At 42.4% G+C, this 15763-nt stretch overlaps 1 protein-coding gene across 3 annotated transcripts in view; it reads right to left on the reverse strand.

The window, feature by feature from the left end:
* Window positions 1–15763, reverse strand: part of rasal2 (RAS protein activator like 2) — a 449735-nt gene that overhangs the window by 77608 nt on the left and 356364 nt on the right. For all 3 annotated transcript variants that reach the window (XM_070887403.1, XM_070887404.1, XM_070887402.1), the window contains one exon: window positions 15058–15176. In XM_070887403.1, the coding sequence (XP_070743504.1) occupies window positions 15058–15176 (119 nt within the window). The remainder of the gene's footprint in view (window positions 1–15057; window positions 15177–15763) is intronic.

The following is a 15763-nucleotide window of genomic DNA, read 5'->3' on the forward strand; positions in this document are numbered from 1 at the left end:
TTCTCCAACAACAGTTCCCATTCAAATGGGATTGACTGTGAGACGGTCAAAGAACTAAGGTTTTCCCATGACCAGTACAGGGTTAGGAAAATTATGCTCATGTCCTTTGCTTGGATTTTATGACCGATTCTGGGTACAACAGGAAATGGAGCAACAGAAGAACTTTCCTTGCCAGATAGCGAGGGGTAATCTGAAGCTCCTGTTGATTTCCTAATTCTTGGTAAACGATCACAAAAACTTCTCATTTGGAAATACAGTCCATTTCAGTTACTAGAGTGTCTATTTGAGTTGGGATTTCATTAATGCTGAGAGTGTCCACAGTGGCATACTGACCAGACACGGTTGTGTGTTTTTGTCCGTGCCAAATCTTGCTGGTGACATACCTGATCTGTATCATGTGAGCTGCTTTGCTTGCTGCTCTTCCCATTACAATGTTTGCGAAAGGAAGAGCAACTAAACTGCTTCAAGCATAAAAGGTTTCTAGCTGAACAGACATCTCTTAAATACATGCTGTCTGAAGATGGGCATTCAATTCCTTGTAAGGGCGGACTGGTTACATGGGTGAGAGACAGGGGCTGTGATGCCATCAGCAGCATTCTACTCAATATAGCTATCTCTGAGAGAACTAGCTGTTGGTTTCAATGGCTGGAGCAACAGACAGTATTCGTAGGAGAATGGGGCAGATGTTGTGCAAGAAGATTTCACCGAAAATCTGAGAGTCCTACATCTAATAACACAAGAACTATCAATTCAGGATAAGCATTCAATCTACTTCATTCTGAAAAGCAGTACAGTTGTAGTGAGACAATATGGAACAGGGCACTAAGACTATTGTTGACTTACACACAAAAGTTCCTCAGAGAACAGAGATCCTGCTATACAAACTTCTGTGCAATGAGCTGTGCAAGAGTTCCAGCGAGTCAATTACCTGAACAACAACAACTTGTATTTATATAGCACCTTTAATGTAGTGAAACATCCCAAGACACTTACAGGAGTATTATAAGAACATAAGAATTAGGAACAGGAGTAGGCCATCTAGCCCCTCGAGCCTGCTCCGCCACCCAACAAGATCATGGCTGATCTGGCCATGGACTCAGCTCCACTTACCCGCCTGCTCCCCATAACCCTTAATTCCCTTATTGGTTAAAAATCTGTGATTTGAATACATTCAATGAGCTAGCCTCAACTGCTTCCTTGGGCAGAGAATTCCATAGATTCACAACCCTCTGGGAGAAGAAATTCCTTCTCAACTCGGTTTTAAATTAGCTCTCCCGTACTTTGAGGCTATGCCCCCTAGTTCTAGTCTCCCTGACCAGTGGAAACAACCTCTCTGCCTCTATCTTGTCTATCCCTTTCATTATTTTAAATGTTTCTATAAGATCACCCCTCATCCTTTTGAACTCCAACGAGTAAAGATCCAGTCTACTCAATCTATCATCATAAGGTAACCCCCTCATCTCCAGAATCAGCCGAGTGAATCGTCTCTGTACCGCCTCCAAAGCTTGTATATCCTTCCTTAAGTAAGGTGACCAAAACTGCACGCAGTACTCCAGATGCGGCCTCACCAACACCCTGTGCTGTTGCAGCAGGACCTCCCTGCTTTTGTACTCCATCCCTCTCGCAATGAAGGCCAACATTCCATTCGCCTTCCTGATTACCTGCTGCACCTGCAAACTAACTTTTTGGGATTCCTCTGCACCGCAGCATGTTGTAATTTCTCCCCATTCAAATAATATTCCCTTTTACTGTTTTTTTTCCCCAAGGTGGATGACCTCACACTTTCCGACATTGTATTCCATCTGCCAAACCTTAGCCCATTCGCTTAACCTATTTAAATCTCTTTGCAGCCTCTCTGTGTCCTCTACACAACCCGCTTTCCCACTAATCTTTGTGTCATCTGCAAATTTTGTTACACTACACTCTGTTCCCTCTTCCAGGTCATCTATGTGATAACAATTTAAAACCGTGTCTCATAAGTAGCAATTAGCGCAGATTGGTCAAAGAGGTATGTTTTAAGGAGTGTCTTAAAGGAGGAGCGAAGGGTCGACAAGCAGAGAGGTTTAGGCAGGGAATTCCAGAGCTTGGGGCCCAGGCAACAGAAGGCACGGCCACCAATGGTTCAGCGATTACAATCAGGGAAGCTCAGGAGGGCAGAATTAGAGGAGTGCAGACATCTTGGGGGGAGGGGGTTTGTGGGGTTGGAGGAGATTACATAGATAGGGAGGGGTGAGGCCATGAGGGATTTGAAAATAAGGATGAGAATTTTGAACTCGAGGCATTGCTTAACCGGAAGCCAATGTAGGTCAGCAAGCACAGCGGGACTTGGTGCGAGTTCGGACACAGTCAGCCGAGTTTTGGATCACCTCTAGTTTACGTATATTTAGATATAGGCAGCTAAATAGGTGCCTCAGTCTGATAAAGGGCGCCAAAAAATCAGTTAACACCCTGGAAACACAAGAAGTGCTGATCTAAGGCCAAGAGAAGAAACCCACATCTGTAGCCAACTATGGATTTCCCCCAGTGACTTTAACATTATGGAATGGAGACATACAGACCACGAAGGGTCCAGACTTGTTCCCCGATCGAAGAAAGAAAGAAAGACTTGCATTTATATCGCGCCTTTCACGACCACCGGATGTCTCAATAACCAATAAAGTACTTTTGGAGTGTAGTCACTAACGTAATGTGAGAAACATGACAGCGAATTTGCGCACAGCAAGCTCCCACAAACAGCAATGTGATAATGACCAAATAATCTGTTTTTGTTATGTTGATTGAGGGATAAATATTGGCCAGCACACCAGAGAACACTCCCCTGCTCTTCTTCGAAATGGTGCCATGGGATCTTTTACGTCCACCTGCGAGATCTGTGCCAAATTAGCTGGCCTTGGCCAGGACAGTGACAAGCGGTCTTCAATTAACCTCCACACCCATGGCCTGGGAGAATGAAAATGAAAACCAGCCTGATTTGATGCTGTTGTTTGTTATTCAATGATACATGGTAGAAAGTGCATGCATGATCATCAGACAAGGACAGGATCAGGCATAGGCGTGAGAGTCCCAGAATGCTCACTTAGGTGAAGCAACAGAGAACTGCCATAACTATCAGAATTATATCCAATCAGAAGTCCCAGACAGATACCTGTACACTGGCCAATGACTTTCAGCGGTGAGTCGCTATGACGCAAGCCCCGAGAGCTCTTTATTACAGAAATGGCCACTTGGACTCTTATGAAGGCCAGCATAACCATGCGAGGCTTTCTCCCTGCAGTGGTAGACACCTAACCTGCATTGAGTGTTTGGTGAATGTTTAGTTTTTGCGTACATGAAATGTCAAAAGGGACGTTTACAGTACTGGGGTAGGTATTAGAAACTGTAGGCATTTAATACTATAAAGGTGCCAGCTAATGATCACAGAAATTAGTGCAGATGGCTTACTAGTGTAAATATACCAATCTGGGTGCCCAGCTGCAAGGAATCTGGCACCAGAATATGAGTCAAGGACCATAGCTCATTAAAAATCCGCAATTATAGTGCCGTACAAATGGGATTTTATGGCAACTTTCCTCTCTCCCCAATTCAATCAATTTCTTTAAAACTAATTACATTGCTCCTTTGCGAAGCCCCATGTTCCTACATTTGAGTGGAATGGACGTAGCTGACTGACTGATGGCAGGCGGTGTTAGAAGGATTAACGCAATGAAGCAATGTCCCGGATGTTTATGCGGAATCAGCCAGTCCAAGTAACGACATAAATAAATGTGAATTAAATTTGATTGGCCAAATATGGTGACAAGCACTGATGCCAACTGTAACTACGTTTGATATAGGGGAGGGGAGATATACGGAGGAACTAACTATTTATTGGTAATGAAATTCCACAGGACTCGTATTTTATTTTAACCTCAAAACATTCAACCTGCATTTTCAAAATTTCAGCTTCTAGAAGTCCAACGATAGAAGCCCTAAGCAAATTGAAGTAATACTTTCTGCAACAGCATTATTGCTGGACTGGTGATTTCAAAAATACAAGCTGAATATAATTAAAAAAGGAAGTCATTTTTTTCCAATTCATGCGAGAGTCAGGGTAGTCAGGGAGTGTCGGTTGGCGATTCATCTAAAGGGCATTACAGCCAGCTCAATCAACTTGTTCACAAAAAATACAGTTTCTAGCATGGGTTGGTAAATGGTGATCAGGAGTCCCGGCAGATATTTCCTTTTACTAATCCAGAGGCACCCAAGTGCTTATCCATATTCACAAACAAACTTTCCAGTGTGGGTCACTGAACAGCAATCAGGAGCAGGAAGTCTGCCTGAGTTTTCCCCATACCAGCCATGGGACCATTGTTGCAACAGCTAACTGCTGCCCAATGGAGACCAGCAAACTCAGCCAAGACCAGGAATCACACCTGAGACCCTTCTGGTGTGTCAACTCAATGTTTCACCGTGCCTGCACCCACTGGGGCATTGAGGAACCGAAAATTTTTACCTTAAGGTAAATTGTCCACTCAACAAAAAAAGGTGGCTGGCTGCCCAATGTTCAAGGCATCAATTCTAAGACTGCGCATTAAAACATGACATTTCATCACAGCCTCAGCTCCCAGTCTCACTTGAAGCAAATCACCTGCGCTTGAGTTGAAAAGTGCTTTCTACACACAGGATTGTGGTTTTAAGATCAACAATCAAGGCCTTTTCTTGCAGTTCTTTTAAAAGCATCAACACTCCCAAAGGCTGTGCAGACAACCTGTGACTGCTGCACCCCCAGCACCACCCCACCCCGCCGCCCACCCCCACGATGTACCCTCTCCCAACACCATATCCGATATAATGGAAATGTAGGATTGCTTCCTACCTGCTCAGAACGTCAAATATTAGGAAATGAGAAAAAGCCATTCAGCCCATTAAACCTACTCCCTCCACAGATCATCTATTTAATTCATATAGTTGATATCAACTCAACTTATTTGATCCCCCAAGGGAGGCGAATTAACTGTAAGGAAAACCTTCAAGGTGGTCAAATTCTTGTTGAATTTCTCCAACTTCTGATTTTTATTGTTGAGTTCTTCCTTCCACTCCGTCTTTTTCTCTTACTCTTGCCCAGTTTCTGTCCCAATCTCCAGAGGGATCAGCTCCATACTAGAATCCAGTTACATTGCAAAGATGCCTTTTGGTGCCTTTTCTCAAAGGCCATTCTGATTTATGAGCCTCGACAGTGAGCAGGGGCAGGCTTTTCAACTGCAACGTGCATCACAAGCCAGACCCAACCTTAGTCTTAAGTCTCAACATGCAAATAACCCTGGCAACGATCATAATGGGAAACGCTGATTAAATGTACCAACGGAGTCACTTCTTTAAAAAACATTTATATATTTTTTTTATAAAGGTGAATGACAGCATCTAGCTCTCCCAGGTTAGATGCAGAGAAAAGCTCTGTCTGCTCTGCCCCATCAATAAGCTTCAGTTGCCGTTTAACCAGTATGACTTTTTAAAAATTCCCACACCTGTCATCCTGTTGAGCTCGCGTGAGATGGCAAATTTTATGCAAGCAGGCAGGTGACTGTAATGGTTATGGTCCTGGATTAGCAACCCAGAGATTGTGAGTTAAAATCCGACTATAGCAAGTTATAAAACTGAATTCAATAAATCTGGTAATTTCTGGGCTGGCACGAGGAAAAGCTGCAGTGAAGCCTGACGGATTGTCGAAGAAATCTAATGGTTCCCCAATCCCTTTCGTGGAAGGAAACCGCCACCCGACCTGGTCTGGCCCCGATGCGCTCCAGTCCTCACTACATGATTGCCAGTCAACACCCTCAGGGCAACTAGTGAGGGAAGGTAAGCATCGGCCACATCACAAGAACTAAAAAATAATGAAAGCTAATTTTGAGCCTTATAAAAGGTTCATTTCACTGTGTTCCATTGTCAACTGCTGAGCAGCATTCAACAAACATCACGTGAACGTGACCTCCAAAGATATGGCCCTCAATGGCTGACGGCTCTCAGACTGAACATGAGTAAGCTAAACACAATGAAAACTGAAAATACACATTATAAAAATATAGGTTATCACGTGATTGCAAGCCTTTAATTACCTTTCAGAGTTGAGATAACCAAATTATCCTTGCAATGTTTGATATAGTTGTTAATGATATTCTTAAATCCATCAGATTAATGACTTTCATTCACTTCAAGTACCCATTTTTCTACATATAAAAGGCTTCTATCATAGACGCTGTGTGGTCCTTTGAAACGGCAAGATTTCTTTCCTAACTGCAGCGTTATCTTGGAGTCACACACTCTGAACAAAGCACAGTACTGATTAAATCCTCTGATTATGGATTAAAGAATTGCTTTCAGCTCGAACTGTTAACTGTTGGTAAACAGCAATCAACATATACTCACAGTCTCTAGTCTTTGTAATAAAGGATTGCCAGAGCCAGTACTCCTATACTAGCTCAGCACAGCCCTGCTTTACCTTGGGATCCCAACAGAAACAATGATACCTTATATAAATTGTTTTTTTTTATATCATTTAAAGCAGACTCTGCAACCTCCAAGTCCAACAAGTGAAAACGTGTCTGTGCAGTTCATGGCAAAATCAACAATGGCAGGTGTGTTGGGAAACCGCAACAGGGAGCAGCAGACTGGCTTCTTGTTATCCACTTTGGACTCTGCAATAAATTCTGAAATAAATCCGTAACTATATTTTTATTAAACAAGAACCAAGTGGACAACATAAAACAGGTTGCTTGCCTGCATCTCAATGAAAATACCTAAAATAAAAATGTAAACCACTTCACCAGAGATTGCAAGTCAAGAGCTTTGTATGGATAGTTTGCTACAGCAAACGATATTTGATACACACATCAGAACATTCCATGACAGCAATTCACTTTGCACTGCCACAGCATTTCTGATAAACCTACTCACCGTGCAAGGAGAATAAAGTTAGTATCACTGATAGCTTTCTCTTCAGTAGCACAACTGTATTTAAAAAGACCCTGACTATAACATGCCTTTTCTATGCTTCCCAAAGATCATATAGAAGTCCAGAGCACCAAGAATGTCATCTGCTGAGACAGATTATCTTTTTTCATTAAACAGTACTGTGAAGCACTCTGACCATGTGATCACTTTAATATCCTGTGGCTATCTTCTAAGCAAAAGGAGATGCAATGTCAAATCAAATCAAAACAGAAAGCCCTTTTCATTACACAGACAACCCATGCTTTTCAGATATTGGGGAAATGCACCATTATCTTGAAAATTACATTTCAAAGCACAAAGCTGATCTGATCTAGAATTTGTCTGTGCACAGAATACTGGATGCATATACCTGTACTGGAGAGTGATGGGAAAGTCGGTGACCAGACCTTGCTTAAAAATAAACACTGGCGACATAGTGAAAGCTCCTTCATGCAGACGAAAGGGCCCCTGCTCACGCAAAGCCAACCAGAGATTTACCTCGGTCCTCCTCCAATACCTTAATGCCTACTTTCCTCCAATCACTATTAATTCCATGGTTTTTCAGCAAGGAGAATTAGCTGCTGCATCCGAGAGACCAAGATTTAATTATGAGCTCAATCCATAGTCCAGCTGTCCACACCAGCTTCATTCCAGCCAATGGCTGTATCGGCTAACCTAGAGTTAAATGAAGCCTTGCTTCAGGTGACAGATCAATCACCAAGAACAGAATGATAAATTCACAACAAATAACCTACAATAAGCAACCATAAAATTTACTTCAAAAACTGAACTTATAATACACACAAGACAACAAATAGCTTAGAAACATACTTTGCTGTATTTTCTCAGAGCATCACTTCCTGTCACCTGATACTCGATCACCAGGATAGCCTTACCACGGTATTGGTTACAACCAGGAGTGGAAAAAGCCAACAGCCTTGCATTTATTTCTTTTGGTTGTGGGGGAGATGCAATTAACAGGTGCTGCATCAGAAAGAATGAGAAGTCCTCGTCACTAACTCAATGACAGTAATGAACTGTGAGACTGAAGTTCTTGGGGCGGGGGGGGGGCGGATAGCAGTGGCTATTAGAAGGTTGTACAAATGTCCCAAATGTGTAACAACCTCAATATACCTCTTATTTCACAGGCAATACCTTTCTTTGAATCAATGGATACTTTGGCAACATAATAGGGTAATATCCTGTTATGAATGATTGATTACTGCTTTTAATGGCCAACTCTGCAATGAATATTAAAACAATGTGCTGAATCTGGCCAAATAATCATCCAGAAAAATAAGGCAAAGCACCACCATGGGATATGGAGAGGAATGGAGTAAACAGCGCACATGCCATTCTAGAAAACTAGCACAAGCTCCCTCCCAGCTTCCATAAAACTGACAAAGGCCACTAAAAGCTGATGTCTTAAGTATGGTCCTTGATTCTAAGTGAAAAAAGTAGCCACAGGGGATTTGTAACTTACGTTATAAATATACCCAATAATCTATCTTCAATTCAACCAGCCACATTTTTCCCCTCCCCTTAATTCAAACAGGCATTCTTCTTCTACCCCTCAGCTCCAACCCCGCTTTTAGGAAACATTCCTCTCCCCATCAGCAGCATAGGCAGTCCCTCGAAATCGAGGAAGACTTGCTTCCACTCTAAAAGTGAGTTCTCAGGTGACTGTACAGTCCAATATGGGAATTACAGTCTCGGTCACAGGTGGGACAGACAGTGGTTGAGGGAAAGGGTGGATGGGACAGGTTTGCCGCATGCTCCTTCTGCTACTTGCGCTTGGTTTCTGCATGCTCTCGGCAACAAGACTCGAGGAGCTCAGCGCCGTCCGGTTGCTCTTCCTCCACTTAGGGCGGTCTTGGGCCAGGGATTCCCAGGTGCCATTGGGTATGTTGCAATCCTCCCCCCCACCTCCCCATCAATCAAACTACCACTCTGCTTGCCCTCAAGCCCAGTTCATTTTGAAAGTCTTGCACCAATCCATGTTGGAACTCCTTCTCTCTCCACAGTTCATATTCTGCTTTCTCTCCATATTCCAAAGTGTTGCTCTCAGTATCTTCCATCCTTCTCCAAAAACACTTCCCCTGGTTTCTAGCCCTTTCTCCCTCCTTCAATGCCATCCATGTCACCCATTTCATTTCCCCATCATGAGATCCAATTTTTCTTTACCTATCCCCTAAAGTATCACATTCCCCTTTGCCTTACAATTTCATTGCTATCCAATTCCCTCTTCACTTTGGCCTTCACTGCCATCCACTCCGTCTTCATTGCCTCAACACAACCCCTAAAATTGATTCGGCTCAAATTCCAGATCAGTTATCCATGTATGTTTAAATGTGGTGTTTCACTTCATCAATTTTGCTTAAAAAGGTCTAAATGGTGACTAGTTTACTAATACATTGTATCGGAGCCTCTGTCACAGAGTGGGAGGTCGGAGAGCTTACACTTACAATGGACCATCCATCTCAGCCATTTTGAAGGGGCCAGTTACCTCCTCACAGGGATGGATGTGGGAAAATAAGTTGGGGGAAGTGCAATGGGCTTGTTTACACCCTCCCCCCTGCCCCCCCCCAACCTCAGGACAGCATTGGACGAAGCCTGGAACTGCTCCACCAGCTGTTAACCAGAGGGTGGGGCATGTTGCAGGGAAATCCAAGAGGCAGAAGGGGAAAAAAAAATAACGTGCATTAAAATAGCAATCGGAATAAAATGTGATACATGGCTCAATAAAGTTTTAAAAAATAATCAGAAATGGCTTGCTGCATCTGCTACCCCTTTGTACAGGCCTGTTCACACCCTTACCGCAAATCTAACTATAAAATGTTGTACCCCAGAAATCTCATACCGACTATCTGAAGAACTAGATTAACATTTCTGAGAGTCACTTGCACATATCCTGACCACTGTTTTACCAGCTGTGATTGCTGTTAAAGGAGCTTAAAATTTCTTTCATTTGCGGAAATGTTCACTGTCCTGTGAGATACGTCGTCAGACAGGTAGAGCTTCACGAGGAGCTTGGGTCAACAGCAAGGCATTTCAGGATATGCTGTCGCATTTACTCAGATCTGCCAGCTGCGCGTCACTGTTGTTTTCTCCTCAAAAGACACCCTTGCTTCTATTCATCAAAGGGTACAACAGAAGCTCAATTCTGCTTGAAGGAAACTGCAATCATCCAAATTGTCACATAATGCTAAACACTTTGAAGGGATGCATTTCCACACAGGCGAGGGGATCTCTCTGCCATCCTTCTTGCTGTTTTGTAATTTAAATCTAGGGATCTGGGAACAGCCTGGGAACAGAATAGTTAATGAGCGTGGACATTCGTCAAGTCCTTGGAGTGGAATTTCACCATGTTGCTGTTTGAAAAACCTTACACAAAATGTCTGTCTCCAAGTGGTCCCAAACAGTTATAAATTGTAAAAGGCACAGGATTAAGAGAAGACAGAGACACATTAGCAACTTATGTATTTCTGCCTTTGCATCATTTAAGGCAAAACAGATGACTGCCCTTCCTCCTTCAAGCCAGTGATTCAACTACATAAAAATAAATCATGTACTTCAAAATCCTTCATGTCATTAAATCTCTTTCTGAACACAAGAAATTGCCCAAGGAGATGCTGAATATTGAAGGACCCAGCAGTTTATTGAAATCAAGAACTTAATAGCATAACGAATAAGCTTGCCCTCATTTTTTTACAACACTGTTCATTTCAAACCCAACAGGGCCATCTGTACATAAACACATATTTTGAAGTATCTCACTGAGGACCACAGAGACATCAAAAACAGGCTATCCACTGCTGCTTATAGAAAGTGGGGATTATAAAAACAAAAAGATAAAAAGGAATCTACTGTCTTTATTCTGCCTTTTTAATAGGAACATAAGTTTTGATAAAAAAATACATTATGGCCAGATTTTCTGCTCAGCAAGACAAGGGATTTTACTTCTGGGGAATGAAGTACCTCTTCCTAGAGTAAGCCTTAAGGAAAGACGTCAAGGCCTTAAAGATGGTGCAGAGGAGATTTACGAGAATGATATCAGGAATGAGGAACTTCAGTTATGTGGAGAGACTAGAGAAGCAGAGCAGAGAAGGTTAAGGGGAGATTTAAATTAAGTGTTCAAAAATTATGACGGATTTTGGTGAGAGTAAATAAGGAGAAACTTTTTCCACTAGCAGTGGGGATTGGTAACCAGAGGACATAGATTTAAGATAATTTGCAATAGAACCAGAACCAGAGCGGAGATGTGGAAAAATTATTTTACATAGCGAGGTGTTATGATCTGGAATGCGGATGGGTGGTGTAAGCAGTTCCAATAGCAACTCTCAAAAGGGAATTGGATATATGGTTGAAAAGGAAACATTTACAGGGCTATGGGGAAAGTGGGGGGGGGGGCGGAAGGGGAGAGGGAAGAATTGGATAGCTCTTTCAAATAAACGGCACAGGCACGATGGGCCAAATGACCTCCTTCTGTGCTGTATGATTCTATAACCTTGAGTTCCCGCATCTCTAACCTCCTCCAGCCATAAATACCACCCCACTAAAGTCTATGTCCTCTAATTCCAGCCTTTGTAAAACACCCCCCATCCCATGCCCCACCCTTGACAGCCATGTTTTCAGTCATCTAAGCCCCAATCTCTTGAATTCCCTCCCTTAAACCACTCCGTCTCTCCATCTCCCTCTCCTTTAAGTCTCTCCTTAAATCCCACAAACCTTTGGTCACCCTAATCTTTCCTCTTTGGGGTCTGGTTTTACTTAAGACCTCTGTGAAGCACCTAGGGATATTGGTCTATGTTAAAGACACTTTATAAATGCAAGTTTATGTTCAGAAAACCTAACTGGCAAAGTAGAGCTCAAACTTCTGTATATGGACTTTCAAAATGTGTATGATAAAGTACCACGTATTAGGCTGGTTCACAAAATGTGTATGATAAAGTACCACGTATTAGGCTGGTTCACAAAATTGAAGCCCATGGAATAAAAGGAGCAGTTGCAGTATGGATATAAAATGACTAAGGGACAGAAAACATAAAGTTGTGGTGAATGGCTGTTTTTCGGACTGGCGGGAGGTATACATTAGAGTTCCCCATGGTTGGTACAAGGACCACTGCTGTTTTTAATATACATTAATGACCTGGACTTGAGGGGTACAGGACACAATTTTGAAATTTGCAGATGACACAAAACTTGGAAGTATAGTAAACAGCGAGGCAGATAGCAGTAAACTTGAAGAGGACATATACAGGCTGGTGAAATAAGCGGACATATGGCAGATGAAATTCAACACAGAAAAGCATGAGATGATACATTTTGGTAGCAAGAATGAGGGAAGACCATACACACTAAATGGTACAACTTGAAAAGGGGTGCAAGAACAGAGAGACCTGGGGGTGTTTGTGCACAAATCTTAGAAGGCGGCAGGACAGGTTAATAAAGGAGTTAATAAAGCATATGGGATCCTAGGTTTATAAAGGCAGAAAGCACAAAAGCCAGGAAGTTATGCTAAACGAAAATAAAACGCTAGTTCGGCACCAGCTTGTGTATTGTGTCCAATTCTGGGCACCACACTTGAGAAAGGACGGGAAGGGTTTGGGGAGCGTACAGAAGAGATTTACGAGAATGGTTCCAGGGAAAAGGGACCACAGTTACGTAGATATATTAGAGAAGCTGGGGTTGTTCTTCCTAGAGCAGAGAAGGCTAGAGGTATTTAAAGTCATGAAGGATTTAGATAGAGTAAATAAAGAGAAACTGTTTCCACGGGCTGAAGGGTCGATAACCAGAGGGCACAGCTTAAGATTACTGGCAAAAGAACTGGAGCTGACATGAAGAAAAACTTGTTTACGAAATGAGTAGTTAGGATTTGGAGTGCACCGTCTCAGGATGGTGGATACAAATTCAATAGTCACCTTCAAAGGCAACAGGATAAATACTTGAAGGAAGAATAATTGCAGGGACATGGGGAAAGAGCAGGGAAGTGGGACTAACTGGATTGCTCTTCGATAGAGCCGGCGTGGACTTGATGGGTCGAATGACCCCCTACTGTGCTGTTCTATTCTATGATTCAATCAGAGCAACAGAAAGTTAATATTTGGAGATTGTGCTTTCTGCCTTTTTGTGGCAAGCTTGTGGATACATTCAGTGTGAAAATGGCAATTAAACTACAACATAGGAAGTGGTTGGAAGAAAAAAGTGCTGTCAATTGGTAACATTCTGCAGGAGAAGGAACTGAATATTTCCACAATGCTCTTTGAATTTCTGGTGATTTTGATCCAGTAAAGAGTTTCCCTTGGAAATTTGTATCTGCTAAACAACAGCACGATAGTATAACGGCCATCCCACGTTAAAAGAATCCATGCACAGGCATCTTCCACCCTTCAGTATATAGTTCGGGACCTAGAATGTCAGGTCCCTCATTGAAACACCCTTTTTGGTGTGGAAGCAAGTCATTCTCGATACGAGGGACTGCCTAATACTAATACATGGGAGTCAAGAAAAGGAGCAGATAGCCATCATCATGCACAACAAATTGTTGCCTAAAGTGAAAAAAGTTTCCTTTTCAAATGTAATGCAAAAATCCAACTGTACACATTTACTAATGATAGAGGAATGCAGTGAAAAGGTCCCAGTATTCCCCATCCCATTAATCATCCATGAAATTCAGAAGCTCTTTTCTTTACCGAGCTCCTGTTCTTGTTTGCTCAGCATTTGCCAAAAGTCAATACAAATGGGTTTAAGTTCAATTAGTGCAAATTGCACAGTGCAGTGCATTTTAATGACTCTGTCTCTGCAAGTGCACAAACAACTGAGAACTGAAAACTAATAAACTAAATGGTACAATCCTAAAGGGGGTGCACGAACAGAGAGACCTGGGGGTATGTGTGCACAAATCATTGAAGGTGGCAGGGCATGTTGAGAAAGCAGTCAAAAAGGCTTACGGAATCCTGGGCTTCACAAATAGAGATATAGAGTACAAAAGTTAGAAACTATGATGAACCTGTATAAACCATTGGTTCGCCCTAATTGGGAGTATTGTGACCAATTCCGGGCATCACACTTTAGGAAGGATGTGCAGAAAAGATTTACGAGAATGATTCCAGGAATGAGAGACTTCAGTTAGGTTGATAGACTGGAGAAACTAGGGTTGTTCTCCTTCGATCAGAGAAGATTGAGAGGAGTTTTGATAGGTGTTCAAAATCATGAGGGGTCTGGACAGAATAGGTAAGAGAAAAATTGTTCCCCTTGGCAGAAGGGTCAAGAACCAGAGGACAGAGATTTAAGGTGATTGGCAAAAGAACCAAAGATGACATAAGAAAAAACATTTTTACGCAGCGAGTGGTTGGGTTCTGAAATGCACTACCTGAAAAGATGGTGGAGGCAGACGCAATCTTATCTTTCAAAAGGGAGTTGGATAAGTATCTGAAAGAAAAGAATTTGCAGGGGAATGGGGGAAGGGCAGGGGAATGGGACTAGCTGAGTTTGGCACGAGCTCAACGGGTCCAATGGCCTTATTCTGTGCTGTAACCATTCTACGATTCTATGATCTCTTCTGCAAAAAACTAACGTTTGTGTATGGATTGCAAGAATACACATCATATAATCAAACATGCAAGAATCAAAGTCCAAGAATTCCCCCCTCCCCCCATATCCTTGAGTCCTCCACTTCTGGAAGAAATGACTCCAACCATATATTGTGGGTGCTCTGCCCAAGTGAGAAAAACCAGACTATTAGTGCAACTAGGCTATTAAACTATTAGCAGTCAACTGTGACACAGCCTTCCACCCAACCACATATACAAACCCTAACTCTGATCAATTTTTCCTCTCCAGCCTCATGACCGACTGTACCACTTCCACTTAAACTGGGATAAGCTAACTGAGCACAGAGCAGCCCATCCCCTTCCGGGTTTGCATGGTGCAGGCACACCCCACAGAGTGCTTTATGCATCCCACAGCCACAAGAAATAGGGGGAAACTTGGCTCATGTCCAAGGGTTTTTTTTTTAAAACACACGCACAGCATCGTGCATTTAGGCCTCATCACTGCTCTAAAATCCATGATAATAAAATGATGTCTTACCGGTCATTGTCTGCGTTCCTCAGTGACGGAAGTATCTGGCGGAAGCTAGTGTTACGGTCAAGCTTAGGCTGGCTCTTGGTACGTTTGATGGAGCCCTTTAATCGTTTGCTGAAAAAACCCTACAACAAAGGGAGAAGGAAATAAATAACTATTAGTAAAAGTGAGTCAAAACAAAGCTGATCAATGAAGGACAAAGTGAAAGCTAAGTAGCTGGGTCGCAGTCAAACGTATAACGAGAACAAAATTTAAATAACCAACATGTGACACACTGCATTCAACCCTCAAGTCATGAGGCCATTAACTCATTCATACTTCTCAAACACTTGGGAACTCTTCAAAGTGTAAAATTACATAAAATGAAACAAAAAAGTGAATTCTCCAATTAAGTCATTGTACTAAATCCCAAGAAAATATTAAATGGAGACATATTCCAAAGTAACAGAAAACTGAACAGGAATAGCTGATGCTGAGAGCAATCCGGTGAGTGAGAAATTATATGCACTTTACAGGGGTGACAGAGGAAGTGGGTTGTACTATAATCACCAGAATATCCCCCGGTGACTGTGCCTAAATATAGAAATGTGGATTTTATTTTTATTTCCAGAAATTTTCCATCTTTACAAAGTTCAGGCTGATCAGACTTGTCCTTCACGCTTGTATTCTAGAGGTTAAATTGAAAATTGTGCATATGAGGTATCTGGGTCAG

The sequence above is a fragment of the Pristiophorus japonicus genome, chromosome 8, assembly GCF_044704955.1.
Source record: "Pristiophorus japonicus isolate sPriJap1 chromosome 8, sPriJap1.hap1, whole genome shotgun sequence".
Lineage (NCBI taxonomy): Eukaryota > Metazoa > Chordata > Chondrichthyes > Pristiophoridae > Pristiophorus > Pristiophorus japonicus.